Source organism: Alligator mississippiensis, chromosome 7 (assembly GCF_030867095.1).
Source record: "Alligator mississippiensis isolate rAllMis1 chromosome 7, rAllMis1, whole genome shotgun sequence".
Taxonomy (NCBI): domain Eukaryota; kingdom Metazoa; phylum Chordata; order Crocodylia; family Alligatoridae; genus Alligator; species Alligator mississippiensis.
Genome location: NC_081830.1, coordinates 18,856,933 through 18,875,643, shown reverse-complemented (window position 1 = coordinate 18,875,643; position 18,711 = coordinate 18,856,933). Strand labels below are relative to the sequence as shown.

The 18,711-nt window shown below is 53.1% G+C and overlaps 1 protein-coding gene across 2 annotated transcripts; it reads left to right on the top strand.

Annotated features, from left to right (window-relative positions):
- The first annotated feature begins 282 nt into the window (after positions 1-282).
- Positions 283-13,129, top strand: FGF17 (fibroblast growth factor 17). Of its 2 annotated transcripts, none has more exons than XM_019491537.2 (5): positions 283-1,030; positions 1,221-1,257; positions 7,473-7,617; positions 10,585-10,691; positions 11,230-13,129. In XM_019491537.2, exons 1-5 carry the CDS (start codon positions 999-1,001, stop codon positions 11,524-11,526), a joined length of 618 nt encoding a protein of 205 aa, XP_019347082.1. In that variant the 5' UTR covers positions 283-998; the 3' UTR covers positions 11,527-13,129. The 2 variants fall into 2 exon arrangements, with proteins under 2 accessions (XP_019347082.1, XP_019347081.1); XM_019491536.2 differs by having other exon boundaries at positions 7,440-7,617; positions 11,230-13,128.
- The last annotated feature ends 5,582 nt before the right edge of the window (positions 13,130-18,711 follow it).

Genomic DNA, 18,711 nt, shown 5'->3' with positions numbered 1-18,711 from the left:
GAGCCCTGCATGAGTGGTTTTACAGCAGAGACTCTCAAAACCTGCCAGCTCAAAGTGACAGGCACCCCTATTTCCCTTCCTGACACCCCCGCCTCCCCCAGGGCAGGCTGTGTGGTGCTGAGTGCATGTGGGGGGGGGTCCTAAACTATTCCCCAACTTGTAATAAGCCAGGTTGATCTCTCCAGCTAGGGTTCACACCAAGCCAGGCTGCCAGGCTGCCTCCCACCCCCCTTTCCCCTCCCTCCCAGGCTCCTGCTAGGTAAGGTTCCTCCTTCCTTCTCCAGCTGCTGAATGACTTGCAGGGAAGCAAGAAGGGAAGGTTCTTCCCTTCTCTGCATCGATCCTTCCGAAGCTCTCAGGGCCGGCCCTGGCAAAGCGCTAGCAATAAACTGCAAGACAGCCCTGCACTCCTTCCCAGCATCTCTGCCTCTAGCAGGCGGGGGACCTCCTGGATACACGCGGGGAGCTTCATGGGTCCTGAGGTTCTCCAGTGTCTTCTCCCCCCCAGATGGGAGCACACTGCTTGGAGCCACCTTGTCTTGTAGGAAGAAGCTGCTACCAGGCTGCAGGAGGAATACAACCAAGGGAATAACCCCAGGAAAGGAGCCAGTTTCTCTCTTGGAAACGGGTGGGCAGGGGAGAGAGGGGGCCATGGAGGAGACCAACTTGGAGGCGATGAAGGTCCTGCCAGGATCCTTGTAGAGGGTGGAGAAAAAAGAGAAAGGAAGGAAGAAAGCGGATGCGCTGCCCGGCTATCTCCTCCAGGCACTGTAGCAATTTTTGTTCCTGGGACTTCAGAATCACATGTGGTGCGCAAAGTGGTTTTTTCCTGGGAGCATCAAACTAGAAGGAAGGGGACCCGGATCCTTCAGTCCCTGCTCAGGAATGGGTCAGCTTTAGAGAGACCTGGGAAGGTGTCTACAAGCGCCCATCTCTGAGGTCAATTTGAATCCAGTTTATGTATTTATCTCTTCTTTTTTTGTGTCTTGACGAGCGACATGCAGCACATCAGCCTCCAAAACCTTTCCATGTAAGCGCTTTTTTCCATCCTGCTTTCCCCACAGCTAGTTTTGTTACAGTTCTTTACAACAAGGTTTAATCAGGAGGTTATTATTAGTGCCGTTAGACACAGCTATTCATTTCTGCAAAAACAAGCTAACTCCAAAATAAAACCCTGTTTTTTTTCTCTCTCCCTCTTTCTCTTTTGTTTCCAAATGCAGATGTTTCCAGCTCCTAATGCTTTCCTGTCAAACCCAGGTACGTTTGCAGCATACTGTCTGTTTTACAACCCCCCAGTGCAACAGCGCCTGTCACATTTTTCTAGATATACTTGCTGTCCCGTTCTTTCTTTGCTACAGCCCCAAATTGTTTAAAACCACAGCCTGAAAGAGCATTCAGACCCAAAGCTCTTTTAGTCTTCTGGAAACTAGACTAATTGCTTTCCCCCCCCCCCCCCTTCCCTATAGTGTAGTGCTTTAATCCTCAGGGCGGCATGTATGGGGAGAGGGGAGTCTGTGTGTGTTGCTTGCAAAGGGATTGTTGAATGTGCTCTCAGCCTAAGTCAAAGTTTTACTTGTGCGTTCTGCTTTGCTAATGTGGGCAATGCCATGGCCAGAAGGTCTTTTAAAAAAGCTATTAGACATGCTGCAGTTGTGCAAAGGGGAGGCTCAGATCCTACAAACCTTTTACGCACGTGAGTAACTCGACCTGTGGGAGTAGCCCCCCTTGGGATAGATTCTGATCTTAGACCAGCAAGAGTCGGGAGAAACTCTGGGGCTGGTGAAACGGCACCAAGTCGGGAGCCAAATCTTGTCTGTTGCCTTTGGGAATGCTACTCACGGGAGTAAAATCACTCAGGTTGGAGTTGGCCAGCTGGGGACCAAAAGCCACAGGGCTGGATAACGATTGCATGTTCTGTAAATGGCATATGTCTGTCTAGGCACGGAGGTAGCATGCTGCTGTTGAAAGAACTGGGCCAGAGCAAAAGCACAGGTTGCATGGTAGAGGGATCAGTTTAATGAGGATGTAATTAGGGAACTGCTTGGGGAGGGGAAATGCCCTGTGCAGAAATACATGAGGCTTGGGGACTGGGGCTCATCTCCTTGCCGCCTGCGACTCCAGTGCTCTGCTGCGGGATACCCTGGGAATCGTGCCGCTGCACCAAGAGCCCCAGGGGATGATTTGCATCACCTGTGTATGCAGGTCACAGACTCCAGTGAGGTGCAGGGACTGGCTCTGACTTGAGGGGCAATGCTGCTTTACACCCGCCGGGTGCCTGCTTTCCGTACTCCAGGGGTTACATTCCCTGGGGACTTCAGTGGGACAACTCCTGATGAACAGGCACGTGAGAGCAGAATCGGGCCCTTGGCCTTCCAAACCCGAAGTGAGCACAGCCACCCCCCGCCCTGTTATAGATGCAGCATCCCTTTTTGTGAGCCCGATAAAAGCACCGGCTATTAAAATGCACTGTTCCATACCAGCACCCTCCCAGCCAGCCCCAAAACAAAACGGCATGAACAGGCCAGCCCCGGCTCCCTGCACACCCATCTGGGACCTTCCCAAGGTAAACGCCTCTCTGGCTTTGAGAACAGGAGGGGAGCGGAGCTGCCTTTGATGGAGAGAGGAACACCCCCCCCATCACCACCCCCTCTCCTGACCCCCCAAGGGCTGCAAAGGCAGTCATTGCAGGAAGCAAGACCCCTTTCTCCTCCCCCCGCCACCCCCTACCCCAGCAGCGCACAGACAAAAAGGCTGTAGGCTGCAGGCTGTTATGGAGCAGAAAGTAGCACAATGGTGTTGGGCCCGGTTTTATTGCTGCCTTGTGCGGAGATGGGGTTGGGGGCGTCATTTGATGGGGCTGTGTGGAGCTTTTCCCCTTGAAGTGCTTGGCTTCAGGAGGGGGTGTGAGGTGGGGGGTAGAGGGGTGGGAGGGAGAGAAGCAAGTTGGCAAAGGCCAGAGCCATGCTTGAGCTCCTGTGTGATGAGCAGCTGTCTCTGGAGCTGTCGAGCACCAGTTGCTCTGGCAGCAGCGAGGGGCGGATTCCTGCCCCCTCCACCCGGCCCCACTAAAGACCTGTGAAGATCCCCCCATGGCTAATGTTGGCTGTGATCTTTGCTAGCTTTGCTCTGTCCTCCTTTGTGAGGGAGGTGGGGAAGGGGAGGGGAGAGGTTTCCCCTTGTGATCTGCCCTGACAGGGGGCTGCTGAATTGCAAGGGGAAAGGTGGGACAGTCACTCAAGGGGGGAATGGAGCGGAGCCAGGGATGGGGGGAAAAAAATCAAGCGAGAGAGGCTTGCAGCTGGGCCACTAGGAGCAGCTGCAGCCACTCACCTAGCAGGGACCCGCCTGGGTCCTACCTGGCACATCAGCTCCCCTAGTGCCCTCTCCAAGCAGAGCACAGAGCCACCCCGCTCTGGTCCAGCATGATGCGATGAGCCCTGATGCATGGGGAGCAGAGAGGGTCCCCATTGCACTCGACCTCTGCAAAACCACCCGTGATGAGCTCTCAGCTTGCTGATTCCAGCGAGAGGAAGCTCACCAGCACAGTCATATGGGCCGGGAGCTCCCTTGCCAGGCTAGAGGCAATACCTCGCACCTTGGAATGAAATCCTGTTTGCAAAAGGGTGACTCGAGATGCACTCAGTGCACAGACAGGCATCAAGGCTTGTCAGGACACCAAGTCCAAGCGGTTCTGAGGGCCCGGCCCTCCCTGCTGCATTTGGCTGGATGATTTGTTTGTCGCAGGGTTAAGGGGAGCTTTCTGCACTCTTTACAAGCAGAAAAATGCCATCTCAAGAGCAGCTATCATGTAATGCTGTGATGGGCTTTCCCAGACGCATGGCTCCTAGCGACAGAGCCAGATCTGGAGCGCTCTGAATCTCTGTGGAAAAGCTGGCTGCTTATTTCTCTTCTTATGGGAGCAAACTTTTTCTGAGGACCTGGACCCGAGTGAAAGCTCCAACTCCAAAGACATCCGTGAAATACAGAGACAATGCTGCTACAGGGGGACCCAGTCTGTATTTGTTACCAGTTTTTTTATGGCTTTTCTCTCTTAAGCAGACAGGCCTGAGCCAGCCAGTGGTCCATATCACCGCTCTGGGAATGTCTTTGATGAGCTGAATTTAAAAAAATCTGTCCATCACCTCCAGCCATTGAAATGGTTTAAGGAAGAAGTTTGCTCCTGTTCCACCCAAATCAGTGGCAAAAAAGCTTGTTGGATCTGGCACTGAATTAGCAGCGGGCAGCCAGGGTCTCGGTTCTGCTCTGTCAACAGCCAAGCTGCAATTCTGGCCAGAAGAAAGTTGACTAATGGACATTATTGTTCCATTGCAGTCAAAGGAGCTACACCCATTTGCACTAGCTGAGGATTTGGCTCTATATATTTGTCCAGATGTCATGCCCAAGCTATAAGTTTTCATTCTGGCTGAGACGGCCCAAGCTCGGGGGTCTGGACTAAAAAGGCTTCAAAAACTCCAGTTGTTGCTGCTAAAAAATCCAACACGTTTTAATCTACGTTTCCTATAGAAAGATTTTTGTTTCCCAGTTTAAAAAACATATATGTATTAAAGAGTTTGGACAAATAGTGTCAGTTTGGGGAAAATAAGTGCCCTGTTTGAGAACTGTTGTTCAAAATAGTGGCTGAAAACGAGCCAAGCAAGCACAGACCACAAGTAGTGATTTACCAACATTGCCCCCAAAAGGACCATTTGTACGCAACATGGTTTGAAGCTTTTTTTCCTTTTCTTTCTGGGCAATTTTGACTCGAGTCATTTTTCACTGGGAAACCAAGGATTCATTAAGACGGATGTGAGCGGCTCTAATTTAGATGTCCGAACAGGGCATCCAGATCTTTTAAGCAGCTTTGAAAATCTCACCCTTGGCTCTTAACATCAGGGCTTCCTACTCCACTTGCATAGAGATTAAATGAAGCCCCTTTCATAAAAAGGCCCTGATTGAAGTGTGACTGCTGGGTGATAGCTCTGGCTCTGTAATACAGATGGGCCACAATGCTGATAATCCTCAATCAGCTTGTCTGTGGTAATTAGCTGGCATTTACCATATAATAACTCTTGTGTCGGGGAGCTTGTGTTTGTGGTGGGGCATTAACATGAGTCACAAAGCCCATTGGGGCACAATACACACTTTATTTAGCAGCCCTGGGAGTAAGCTGTATGTTCTGGGCTGATTCGGTGGATCTGAAGTCCTTCCAGATATAGACATCAACTGCATTGAGCCGGTGCAAAATCGGGTGTCAGTGAGAGGAGAATCCAGTTAAGAGCAAACTCTGATCTTGCTCTTGGTGACATCGGCTGAGTCTGTTGTAATCCCGGCTAGTGGTGAGACACAAGTATAAGTGGTATTTGGCCCTCCGTTTTGCTGGGAGGAGAGGAGAGAGCGCCTGTCCATGCAGCTCACTGGCAGCTTTCTAGCCCCATAGCGCAAAGGCATTTGTACCCAAACCCGCAAATCTGTCAGTCTTCTCCACCTCTCTGCATTGACAGAAAAGCTTGTTGCTGAATTTGCTACAGCTTAAGATGCTTTCCAGGGGAACTGAGGTGGAGTCTGATGAAAGTGGGGGGGAGCTAGAAATGAGCCGTGGTATTTATCTGATCTGTGATGCTTGGTTTGCTGCTCAGAAAGCGCCCCCGTTCCCTGCACACCTTCTGGGTGTCCCAGTTTTAGCCTGGCCGGTGAAGGCTGCAGTCGAGCTGGTATGCGTGGGCTGGTTCAGTTATCACGAGCTCTGTCGACTGGGACATTGCAATGGGTTTGTCAGGCTCCGAGGCTCTGGTTTAACATTTGCTTGGGGATCTTGGAGGCAGTTGGCAGGCTCTGGCGTGTCCTGGGACACCAGAGCCCAGCAGTGAAGTTCTGCTTCGCTCTGGGAGTGTTGGCATCAACTGTGGCCCCTGGGACATGTCTGCCTCTCAGTTCGGCAGCTCCCTTGCCATCCTGCAATGTGCAGTCCTGGTCCGTGGGCCTGGACACTTCTAAGGGTGAGCCCGGCTCTGGCGGGAGTACTGGAGGGCAGTCAGGGGAACATGCAAGACAACAGCACAAGCGCTGCATGCTAAGGCTAAGGGCACCAGCAAGTAGCTTGTGTTTTGACAGATGCCTCAAGCTGGCCTGGGCCTGCTCTGCCCAGCATGGACCTCTCTCGCACACTGCTCCTGACTATAATATTTCAGGGACAGGACCTCCCCACCCAGTCTTTTCTGATCCCACACGGAGAAAGACTAGTTAAGTGGAAAGCATTTTCCTTCTCTCCCGCAGCCTATTTCCTGCCTGTTCTCATTTACTGAGGACAGTTATGGTGAGGCTAAAAAAAGAGCTTCATCTGTTTCAATTTCTCCTCCAGTATGCTAATAAGCCCTGTGTTGGAAGTATCATATGAAGGTGCTCAGATACCATGGTGATGGGTGGATGGATAGACAGGGTTGCAATAGATGGATGGATGATTTATATATGGTAACGCAAAGATGAGATCAGTGGACTGTTCCATGTAATATATGAATAGACCATCTCACCGGTAGAGACCAGATCGCAGTGAATGGATGGAGACACAGACCAGACACTTGTCTGTGCAGAGTGGGAATCCTCTCTCTGTAGCACTGAGTCTTGTTATCACAGGAGAAGACTTTTGATAGGTGACAAGGCTCATAAACCCATAACTGGGAACCATCCCAAGTGCCCCATAACAGGACAACAAGAGACCCCAGTGAGCTTGTTTCCCAGTAGACTGTGTCTCCAAGTTTTCAAGAGGCCTGAGCAAGCTTTGTCATGGTGTATATGATGCCAGATTGTCCCTTGGTAGAGCAGCAATACCTGTGAATTCCCTGGATGGGGTAGGGGAACCATACAAGCATTCCCCCGTGTGTGTGCAGGGCAGATATACCCCAATCTGTCCTCTGCCAGAGCTGCCTAGTAACTCCATTTGTAGCAGCGGGTTTTGGTGAAGTGACAACTGCAGTTAGAGTGAGGGTCTCTGCTTGAAATGATCATCTCCCTGCAATCCAGTGACAATGGCCTTGAATTGCTGCCTGCATGGGATGGAGCCAGACCAAGGATGCCCTGGCATCTAGAGTGGGTCCATGAGTTTGCTTGGGGCTCCTCTCCAATGTCCTGGGCTCCTACCCCAACCCGACACATGGACTCCTGCCTAGGGGAACCTCTGCCTTCAGGCCAGGCTGCGGCATGTCTGTGGCCTCCTCTCCAGGGCGCCCACCTCCATCCCTGCCAGGATGTCCGTGGGTTAGCTCCTGGCTCTGAACTCATGCCATCTAGCCAGCACTCTCTGCAGGGCACCAGACCTCCCCCATTGGTCTGCCCAGGCCCTCCCACCCAGGAGGCTCCAGCGTTGGCTCCCGATTCAACACCCTCGCCACGTCTGTGGGGCTGTCCAAAACAAATTGATTTTATTTTTCCCTTTGTAAACAAAGGGGGAGAATCAACCGTCTCCTAATTTTAACCAGTACGTGAGGGACCAGGGCGCCATGACAGACCAGCTGAGTCGGAGGCAGATCAGGGAGTACCAGCTGTACAGCCGGACCAGCGGCAAGCACGTCCAAGTGAACGGCAAAAGGATCACGGCCACCGCAGAGGACGGCAACAAGTTTGGTAAGCAGTCTGGAGCACTTCAGCTGTGTGGGATGAAAAGAGGCAGGCTGGAGGGGTGTCCCATGTGCCAAGGGAATGGTAGACTTTCCGGGGAGGGTTGTATTAGTCACATCTGGCTGCACTGCACCTCTGGAATCGGGTTGATAAAGCCCATTCCCAACAGTGGGGTACTAGCCCATGCCAAGGGTTGCTAGGCATAGCTGCAGTGCTGGTGATAACGAATAATCATGCAGCAACTTGCTGGCCAGAGCAGGAGACCAGACATCCATGCACCTGGTTTCTGTGCCAAGCACTGGAGAGGAATGAGGTCGAATGATGTTTAAAGCAGGGTAGGGCTTGGGGGGGTTTGGAGCAAGATGTTCACAGCTCTGGTTGGAAATGAGTCCTGGAAGGACTTCAGTCCTGACTTCCAAGATTTGTTCTCAGCGAGTCATGAGGGTGACCACGGAGTAGACATCGTGTTTCTTCTTCAGCGTGGGCAAGGTTGCAACCGGGCGTGAAACACATACTCCAATCCAACCCGAGCTTTCTCAGGACAAGTGAAATCTTGGCCCTATTGGGAACAGAGGCAAAGCTCCCTGAGGCTTCAATGGGGGCAAGATGTCCCTATTTTGGTTTAAGAATCCAGCATTTACAAAATATCTCCTACCAAGGTTATTGGGGATGATCTGAACATCAGGAGAGAATGCAGTATGTCAAAGGTACAATGGCTTGTTGCAGTAACAATCCAGCTTTGCTCTAGGGACAATAGACCTAGATTCTCATAGGGTGAAATTATGAGCAACTCCAGCTGAGTTTAGATTAGTGCATTATTGGGGGTTAAATGTCAATTAGCAGCAGAAAGGCAGGGCGCTGAGATCTCGTCTGACCTTCAGACACAGCTACATGTAGGTAGCTGGGAAGATTAGTACATTGTCTTCAGCAGTCGAGCTAATCAAAGGGAAGATTTTTAACTGGGTTTAAAATACATCTGACTCCTGCTCTCTAGCTTCTGTGGGAGAAGAAATAAGCCTGCATTGATGTCCCTATTGTTAGACAACGGAACAGGCCGGTTGCCATTCGTGCAGCAGCATCAGGGTAAATGGAAAGGTGCTGCGTTATGAATAATACTAAGTTTATCTGGACTTTTAATTATCGCAGGGTTGCACAGAGATGGTAATGCTTTTCAGAGGAGGGTTTATCCAAAGCCAAAAGATAAAAGTAGCCCTTTTGCAGCTTTCATCTGAAAAAAAAAAAAGGATAATTAAAAATTGTCCCAGAAGGGGGAAATTCCTCTATCTGTTGAGAAATTGGGTAGGATCAGTTAATTAGGTTTCATCAGAAAGGACATGGCAGACAAGCTGTGGGCCGATCAGTGAGGAATATTAAAAAATCTTAATTGTCCCATTGGATGGAAACGGTCTCATTATAAAGGAAACGGTGCATGTTTTCCTGAGAGTGCAGCAGATAAGAGACTTTGCAGACTGGGAAATACAGAACCCACCTCCCTTGGCATGAACTTCCCGTGTGCCAGTTTCTGCATGTACCTAGGACTATGTCCAGTCCACAGGGAGAAGGCCTGTCCTCTTGAAGCACCAAGCAGCCACACTTAGGTGCATGAAGCAGGACCAGTGCAGCTTGCCTTTCTTTATCTTAAACTTGCCTTTCCTAATCAACTTGATTTAGCAGCCGCAGCTGGAGGCCTAAGGGTGGGAGGCAAGCGTCTCATCTGACTTCATTAGACGTCAGTGCTGTTACTCATCCAGGGATGAGGTGGAAGCTGCTTGGAGGTGGCCTTAGCCACAGCTAGAGCTCAGCTTGGAGCTACCTGATTATTTGAGAGGTGGTGTCTTCTCCCAGGCAGGGATGCATGCATTCAGAAATGTGGGGAAGTCCCTCCCAGTTATTACAAGGGAGTGCATTGATGTGCTCATCTAGAAGAGCCCAGGTCGCTGGTGGGTCCCACAGTGCAGCAGGGCTCAAAGCTGTACAGTTTTGCCTCCGTGTATATCCATCCATGCGTGCTGCTTCTAACTAGTCGTCTGCAGCAGCAAGCATTACGCTGGAGACAGAGGGCAGAGAAAAAAGCATGCATCCTGCTGGCTTCTCCCTCTAGGCCTAGAACAGTCTCTGGGCTGAAATGCACCCCATAAGCCCCACGGCACCCCTAATTCAAGAGATTAAATACAACAGTCCTAGCACCCAGCAGTGATAAACAACTCCCACACCCTGCATGCCAGGCTTAACCCTTCCCAAACCAGGGGACTGTGTTAAAAATCATGAGATTTTGAAAATGCCACGCTGCGGGGCAGGGTTGCTATTTGCTTGCTGGTTTCTGAGCCTTTAGGTTGCTTGCAGGTGACACTTGAAAGCTTTTCTCTGCAACCAGAAAGGTGGAAACCTTGCTTTTTCCCCACTAAAGGAAGCGGAGAGTCCAGCAGCAAGGCAGAAAAACCAGTAAATATGATGGGAATTATCACTAATGTGGCAATGATTTCAGCCTGAGCTTTCTGCAAAAGCCAAAGGCGCAGAGTCCAGCAGTACATTATATTCGCTCCTGGGGAATCCTCCATCACCCACTGTTCAGACATGACGCTTTGGGAACTGTTGCGTGTCAGAGAGCTGCAAAGGATGACCTCGAATGTCCTTAACAGAAATGCTCTGTTTCCATGTAAAAGGCAAAGGCTGCTCTAAGCTGCTTGGAAAGAAACTGCCCCGACTTCCCAGCCTGCAGCTACTGCCTTCTTGCACTGCCCCGTTCTCCAGGTGACCTAAGCAAACACCTGTGCAGGCTGCAGGTAACAGAGCACAGAAGTGGGATAGAGCATGGTTTGCAACGATACAGATGCTTTGCCTGCCGGCACATCACTCTAGTCAGTGCTATTCTAGCCAGCACGTGGACAGGCTGTTGCTCGAAGGAGCTCTCTCCTGTCCCCTCTGGCTCCTTCTCTCTCCCCCCACCCCTCTTTCTCTCTCTCTTCCTTTCAGCAAAGCTGATTGTGGAGACGGACACTTTCGGGAGCCGCGTGCGCATCAAGGGAGCCGAGAGTGAGAAGTACATCTGCATGAGCAAGAGAGGGAAGCTCATTGGAAAGGTGAATCACAGACCTAGGACCTCCTCTCCCCCGCCACTGCATGCTGTACCCCAAGCACCAAGCTGGGTCGCTACCCAGGCCCACCACAGATTCCCCATCCCCTGTGGTTTCCCTACTGGGTGCCCCTGGGGAGATGTGCTTCAGCCAAAGGCAGTGATCACAGCACTTAGCACAAGGATGATGTGCAGTTGAATGGGCTGAATGATCTGACCTTGAACACCGTGATTCAGGGATGTCTTTCTGTCTGGCTACATGCTGGGGAATGCCAAACCCGAGGAGCCCCAGCATAAAAAGCCGGGCTCTCAACTGATGGAAGTCCGCATAGCTCCATTACAGCCCTAGGTCTGCTGCCCCACATCCAGGCCCTGGTAGCGAATGCACACATTGCACAGGTTCTGGCATCATGGGGAAAGAAGTGGGCAGGGAAAGCTGGGCTTGCCACCATGATGCCTGGCACCCTGGGAACCCTGTCCATTTAACCCTTTCCTTGCTGGAGGAACCTACTTCTTTCCCCCCTTCTCCTTCACCCCCCATCCAGCCCAACGGCAAGAGCAAAGACTGCATCTTCACCGAGATCGTGCTGGAGAACAACTACACGGCCTTCCAGAACGCGCGCCACGAGGGCTGGTACATGGCCTTCACGCGCAAGGGCCGCCCCCGCAAGGCCTCCAAGAGCCGGCAGAACCAGCGGGAAGCGCACTTCATCAAACGCCTGTACCGCGGCCAGCTGCCCTTCCCCAACAACGCCGAGCGGCAGAAGCAGTTTGAGTTTGTGGGCTCCTCATCGCCGACCCGCAGGACCAAGCGCACCCGTCCCCCGCGGCCTCTCACGTAGTGCCACATGCTTCCCCACCCCGCAGGGGACACATGGGATGCCCCCCCTGCTCTGTGTGCCCCCCAGCCACCTGTGCAGCTGCTCCATACCGGGCATCATCAGACAACACTGCCTGCTGTGTGCCCGCCCCCTTGCCCACTGCCCCCGGTGGCACATAGGACTCCGCCTCTCCCACCCCATGCCTCCCAGGCCCGTGTCGTCATCCCCCGTCCCCCCCCATGTTTCTTACAAAGATGCTATATTTTTATACTCTGACTCTCTTAGGCACAAACTATTGGCTGGAGGGAGCAAACACCTTGGATTGAGGAGGGCATTTCTAGTCTCTATAATCCCAGACTGGATTTCCCTTTGCCTCCCACTGTCACAATCCCTGATGTTTGCCCATTGCTCCCCTCTGTGCAAGCCCCGCTGTAGGACTGGCAGCCAACGGGCTCGCTCCTGGGGGATTTCTTCAGCTCCCACCCTGGGCATTGACATGCTTGTTCCAGCCCAATGGCCACTTTCCCAGCCTGGCAGTGAGCAAGGTTGGTTTTATTATCCCTCGACCCCAACTCAGCACCCAGCTGCCTGCCACGGAGCGGTCTCGGACTGCGGGATGTCTCTGCGGGGGAGCAGCGCCACAGGACTGGCTCGGGGCTATGGGAAAGGATCCTGGCATGGCCGAGCTCCTAGGCAGTTTCTTTTTGCAGACCGCTGCCGGGCAAGAGACTGCTTTGGTCTGCTCCAAAACCAAGAAATCCAGGTGACTTGGGAACCCTGAAGGGGAGCAGCAGGGCTGAGGATGTGCTGGCTTTCCCGTGCAGGAGCAGGCTGTCATGGTGCTTGTCTCCCTGCAGCCCATTGCCGTGCTATCGGGTGGTGCTGCTATCCCCCCCGGTACAGATCAGAGTCTGTGGGACTTTCCCAGGGCTCCACGGGGAAATTGTTGACCAAGTAAAGAATTGACTCGAGGTCTCCAAAGCACTGGGACATCTCCCCCTTCTGAGCTAAGCCGCTGCTTTGGCAGAAGCGGGGTCCAGGGGCAGGCCGGTATGGGGGGAGGTCGAGACCTGCTGTTGCAGAGCGAAGGCCCCAGCACTTGTTTCCCCCTTGTTCTATCATTGTCGCAGGCCACTTGATTTTATTTATTGTGTTGTACATGCCCTAGAATCGGGGCGTAGCTGGGTGCTGCAAGAAACCAAGCTCCCAGTCCATTCCCCCAGGTTGTGGGGGGTAAAAGCCCCCACCTCCTATGCCCTCTCCACCTTCTGACACAACCCCCTCCAAGACATTAGGACCCCGTCCCTTCATTTCATTGCCCCACAAACCCCCAGTTGACTAGAAGAAAAACTTGGCTTAACGTCCATGATTGCCCTCTCAGACAAGGAGGGATCCCTGTTAGATTTTTTTACCCGCTCCATTATTTTCTTCAGGCTTTAAAGGCTTGTCATTTTAGGCCTAAACATTTAGCTTTTGGGATTTGTTGATTTCTTTTTTTTTTTTTTTTAAACCCTAAAATGAATAAAAATGAACTTCTAGAGAGAGACAGAGCTATTGTAAGTGTCCATCAAAGCAGCATTATGGAGCTGGTTGGGGTGTTCTGGGGGACGCAAGTCTTGCCTTGTCATATTGGGGTCCAGTCACAGCACAGTCAGAGGGGTCGGAGTTTTATTTCCTAAGCGGAGCATAGGGTCAAGAGTGAAATAAGCTGAACGTGCAGCAAAAAGCTGCTTCTCCCCTCTTCCCCAAAGGAGCAATCATGGGTGTCTTTGACCATAAACCCAGGGGGTTCTGTATGTTAAATGTCTTCTTGTTGTAGTGCCATGACATGCTCTAACCACCCCTGCCCCATCTCGCTATAGGTCCTATAGCAGAGTGCTAGGAGCAGGCTTCTCATTCAGCTGTGGAGTGTGCCGGCTTCTGCCCCTGCCTCTGTCCCTGCTTTGCCCTGTGGCTTGAGTGAGCTCTTTACACCCATGTGGCAGGTATCCAGGTTGTAGCTGTACCAGTAGAGGCAAAAGGAATCAAAACTCGTGGAAGAGGCAATATCTTTGATTAGACCAACTCGATATTTATTTTGTAAATATGATTTTTCACTTCTACTGAAGAAAACTTTTACACTCCTACGCCGGATGAAGGGAGTGTGTGCCTGAAAGCTTGCAAATAAATACAATACTTTTCTTGCAAAAATCTAGTTGGTCTAATCAAAGATATCACCTCTTCCACAAGTTATTAGACCAACTAGATCTTTGCAACACAAATATTTTATTTATTTGCAAGCATTCGGGCACATGCACGCTTCATCCGGCATAGGAGTGTAAAAGTTCACCTAAGTAGAAATGAAAATTCATATTTACCAAATAAATATCGAGTTGGTCTAATCAAAGATAACTCGTGGAAGAGGCGATATTAGACCAACTAGATCTTTGCAACACAAATATTTTATTTATTTGCAAACTTTCAGGCACATGCACGCTTCATCCGGCGTAGGAGTGTAAAAGTTCACCTAGGTAGAAACGAAAATTCATATTTATCAAATAAATATTGAGTTGGTCTAATCAAAGATATCGCCTCTTCCACGAGTTTTGATTCCTGTTTACACCCAAACAGCCAATGCATTGAAGTCTCATTAAGTGATGGGAAAGGGAAAAGCCTTTTCCCCTCTCTGAGCTGTCTGGAAACCTTAGTTAGGAGTGGGCTGAATACCTGGCTACTCTTTAGATACAGAGGGATTTGGGAGAGATCAAAGGGCCTGGCTGAAAGCGGGGCATGGGGCTGGAGCTGTGAGGGGGGGAGAGGGGGCCCACAAGGCCTTGCCAGCCCAGCCAAAGGTGATAAAGCCTCCTCTTGTTCTGGGGCTGGGAACAGGCTCCGGCCCCTCCGAATGAGCGGAGAGGGGCCGTGTGTGGGGAGGCTGCACCTGAAGGGGAAACATTAGACTCCAGTCAATCAGCAGCAAATTAGGAGCCAAGCACGGTGGCTTCCGCCCGCACACAAAAGGGGAGCTTTGCTCTGCCTCCCGTCCGGCCGCGCCCTCCCCCGGCATGGAGGGCCTGGTGCCTACCACCAGGGTGATCCTGCCCGGGCTTAATCCCCCCGGGGTGGGAGGCATTAGAGGGGATTTGCAGGCTGTGTGTGTCTCTGGCAGCCCGAGCCCTGCAGTGTGCATTGCCTCCGCTGGGGATCAGGTTCGCCTGAGCCGGGGTGTCGCTCCGCACGCGGGAGCGCTTGTGCTCGGGAAGAAGGCATTGATGCCACGCTCTGAGGCAGTGGGAGCTCACCCTTCTCCACTCCCGTTGCGCTCTTGGCACCCGCACTAGCTTCCCCCTGCTTTGCTGCGGGCAGGCCTTCTGTGCCAAGCAGCCAGAGGGTGGGCGTTTGCTGTCGTCACCTGCTGGGCCTGGGGAGTGGGGGGAAAGCACCGTACCTACACTCCTGGTGGCCCCAGGTGAACTTTTAGTATCGGGCCCCCCTTTGCCAGAGATTACGATAATAATAATCGAAAAATGACCTTTCTACCCGCCTGATTCACCCATGCCTGTGTCCGGCCCTGGCCAGTCCAGCAGGGCGTAGGGATGGAGCTGATCCAGGGAGCCTACAACCCGAGTTTGCAGGCTGGCATTGGTGCAGGGCTTTGGCCAGGCTGGCTTTTGAGCTCTGAGGAAGGAGGGGGACGTCCTGGGCTGTGAACCTCCGCTGCGGACCCCACATCAGATGCCACATAGGGAGCACTTGGTGGTGTGGCCTGTTTCGAAGGCTGCAGAGAGATGGAGGATGGAGTGCCCTTAGCAGAGTGCCTCTGCAGAGCAGGTGCTCACTGCTGGTCGCCTCCCTGGAGGTAGGGCTGGAAGAGAGGGTTCGGCTGGCACGCCAATGTGCCGCCCTGCTGGTCTGCGCAGCACCTCGGGACCCGTGCCCTGGAAGGTACTGGAGGAAGATGGAGAAGGCAGGGGCAGAATTTATCCTCAGGGTCAGCACCTGAGCTCAGGGTCTTCCTCCAGCCTCACTGAGGTCAGAGGCATCCCGTTCTCGGAGCAGGTGCCTGCTAACTGCTCCCTAGGCAGGGGGTTGTGAACACCCAGGCTCCCCCGGGATGGTGAGGCTGCCACAGACACCCCAACTTTTCCCCCTGCAGCTTCGTGTCCCTGCCCCGCCAACCCACGCCGTCCGACTGCTCCCTGTAATTGCTTTTCCCCGGCACAATAAGCATTTGGGGGTGGGGGGGAAGAATCTTAATCCTTTAACCGGGTCTAAAATGAGGCATTGACAAAGCTCTGCAACTCTTAATGCGGCGTGGAGGCCACTGAGGTGGAGTTGGGGGGGTGGGGGGGAGGGAAAAAAGGGAAAATTATAACAGTTTGAGTTAAATGAACCTTTAAAGCAGGAGGGAAATGCAACACCCAGCAATTACTGCCTAACAATGCAGCCAGGAGCTTGCTCCCAGGTGTGACAGGCAGAGAATTAGCAATGGGGCTGCTTTAATTCCCCCCCATCTCCTTTTCCTTCGGCCTCATAGCATTTGGTTCTTGTTTCCACAGGAATCTGAGACATTCTGCTCTAAAGGGGCTGGGGCTGCCTCTCCCGGCTGCCCCCCTCCCCAGTTCCACCCAGCTTCAAAGGTGGGGGAGTTCCCTTTGTATAATCTCCGCTTTAATTTTTTTTTTCCCTCTTCCCCCTCCTTTGCCACCCCCGTCCCTCCTTTTATTTTCTGGGGGGTTTTTTCCCCTCCCCTCTCATTCTTCTTGACCTCCCCATATAGAATGGAGTCTGAAGGGTGAGTCCTTTTTAATTATGGCCAGGGAAGAAAAAACTCACACTGTTTCTTTCTTGTTTTTTGAGGTGAGACCTGGGGGGACGGGGGCGGGGTGGGGACTGGAATGTCCTTCTGTGCAAAAAGTGCAGTCAAGGGTGTCCCACCCGGCCGCAGGCTGGGACGCACGGGAGCCCCCATATTAAAAGCAAAATGTCTTTCCCAAGGCTTTTCTCATCGGGCCGCTTAGTTCCTTGCCGACCCTGGCTGGTAGCTTGAAAGGTCTTGTGTGAGCCTGTGTGGGGAGGGGGGTTCTCAAGTGGGAGGTACCCGGGGACCCAGCTGGGAATGGAAGGGTCTCAATGCTGGCCAGATTAACTCGCTGGAAAGGGAAGTAATAATGGCACCTCTCATGCAATTAATAAAGTTAGCGGGGCAGGGAGTCTGGGAATGCGGCTCCGGCGGAATGAAAGAGCAGATGCCGGCGCGGCAAATTAGAGACGAGCCTGAGCCCTGGGAGTGTCTCCCCTGAGGCCACCCACCCTGAGCATGGGGGGGCCTGCAAAGAGAGCCCACAGGCTGACCAGCCCCTGTCGGGGGGCGGAGGGGGGGCACAACCCAGGGCTGGTCGCAGGGAGTTTGCAGAGCTCCTGGCACTCGGGACTTTTCCCTTCATCAAGGCAATCTCAGCATCGCAGGCCTGAAGCCACGGGGAGGGGGAGCGGTGGTGGTTCAGGCCACGGCAGGCTGGTCAGCTGCAGGATTTGTGGGGGTGCATTTGGAGCTGAGCACTTAGGCAGCTCAGTATTGCCTTGGACTGTGTGTAGTCGCCAAGGGTGCGCAGGTCCGAGAGCTTTGCACTGCAAATGTGGCAAAGCCCAGCCGTGAAGGTGGATCTGCCGGGTTCCCCTGCTACCTGGGGGGCAGATACATGTGCCCGTCGCTGGGAGAGACAGTCCCCAACTAGCCGTGGCCCTTCTGAGTTCCCGCCATCTACAGCGGACTCAATGCAGTGATAGGCATTGCCAGCCTCCAGGCCTGGACGCTAACACTACAGATGGAGCAGGAAAGGAAGGAAAGTAATGGGGACACTGGCATCCCACAGCATCCTGGATGCAACCCTCTCTGCTTCCAGCACAATGTCACGCAGGGGGTCCCACGGAGGCCTGTGGCTTGCTCAAAGGGGGTTCTCAGCAGGGGACTGGTGTGGACTGAGGGGCAATGGGTACAGGTGGCAATCCCAGACGACATTTCCCTGGCTCTCTGCAAGCTGCGTTTCTCTAGTCCAGCCTTTCACCTGGCTGGCTGAGCTAGGAAAGCCAGATCCATGCACCCGCCACGGGGCTGATGCCTTAATATAACTTGGGCTTTTGTGCGGCCGTGGCTGGATCATTATGACTGGGACAGTTTGGCCTCATTCACTCTGGCTCACGAGAACTGGGCTCTGGGCTCACGGCTTTCCACCTTATTGCACAGGGCCTGGGCATGCTGGGGCATTGGTGCCTGGGTAGCTCCCCCCGGCTTCATCACTGTTCATCTTCTCAGCCCCTGCCAGCTCCTTAGTGTCTCTGTTAATGTTTAGGCTGGCTCTATCCAAACCTAACAGGTTTGGGGTTGAGGAAGCAGAGCTGGGAACTCGCTGCTGCTCACAAGAGGCATGTGGGTTTGCCGGCCAGGTGAGCGCAGCTTCTCCCCCAACTGCTGAGACATCCGTGGGCAGGGTGAAGACCTCAGAGCTGAAAACATCCATGGCACCACCCGGGCAAAGCCCTGCGGACCCAGGAGACCAGGTGAAGCAGGCAAGTGCCCCCTTAGTGGTCATTAATGCAACCCCCCATGAGCTGTGTTGGTGACCTGATGCTGGGGGCTTCATCTGACCCTTGATGAGTGCAGCTGCTGGCTCTGGGACAGGCAGACTCCAGAGCAGTGCCGAGGAGAAGGACAAAGGAGGCCACGGGCCCAGCCTTGGCACTGCCAGACACATCAGAGGTGTCCTAAGGGTAACCTGATCTAAACAACCACTTCTCACGCTCACTGTGCACTGGTGACGATTGCACGGGGGGGACAGTCAGTGACAGCAGTGACACAGGGAGGTGGCCTTTTATGCCACACCCAGAGCCCAGATGTTTTGACACAGATTGGGCACACACAGCAGGCATGCCCTTGAATGCTGTGCAGCAGGACAAACTCCCCCAGAGCTGCCCACAAGCACTGGCATCTCTAGGGATGATGCCTGCCTGCTGCACAGAGTTAAACGGTGCATTTCAACCCCCCAAGGGCAGCTTTCACCTTTCCTTCCCTGCAGTGGTGCCCACTGCTTTGTCCCACCAGTCTCAGGCGCCAGGGGGCACCAGCAGGTTGCAGGTTGGAGTGGAAAAGGCAATTCATTGCATCACTTGTTTTTGCTGGGCCTCCGGCTCTGGGCTCTCAGGGGAAGGGGGCTGGGATCTTTCCCT

What these genes read in the sequence shown, in the direction of transcription:
- FGF17 (XM_019491536.2), top strand. Translation starts at nt 999, where the DNA reads ATGCAGCACATCAGCCTCCAAAACCTTTCCAT. An exon ending in TGCTTTCCTGTCAAACCCAG is followed by an intron (nt 1,258 to 7,439) that starts GTACGTTTGCAG and finishes TTGTAAACAAAG; the next exon opens with GGGGAGAATCAACCGTCTCC. An exon ending in GAGGGAAGCTCATTGGAAAG is followed by an intron (nt 10,692 to 11,229) that starts GTGAATCACAGA and finishes CCCCCCATCCAG; the next exon opens with CCCAACGGCAAGAGCAAAGA.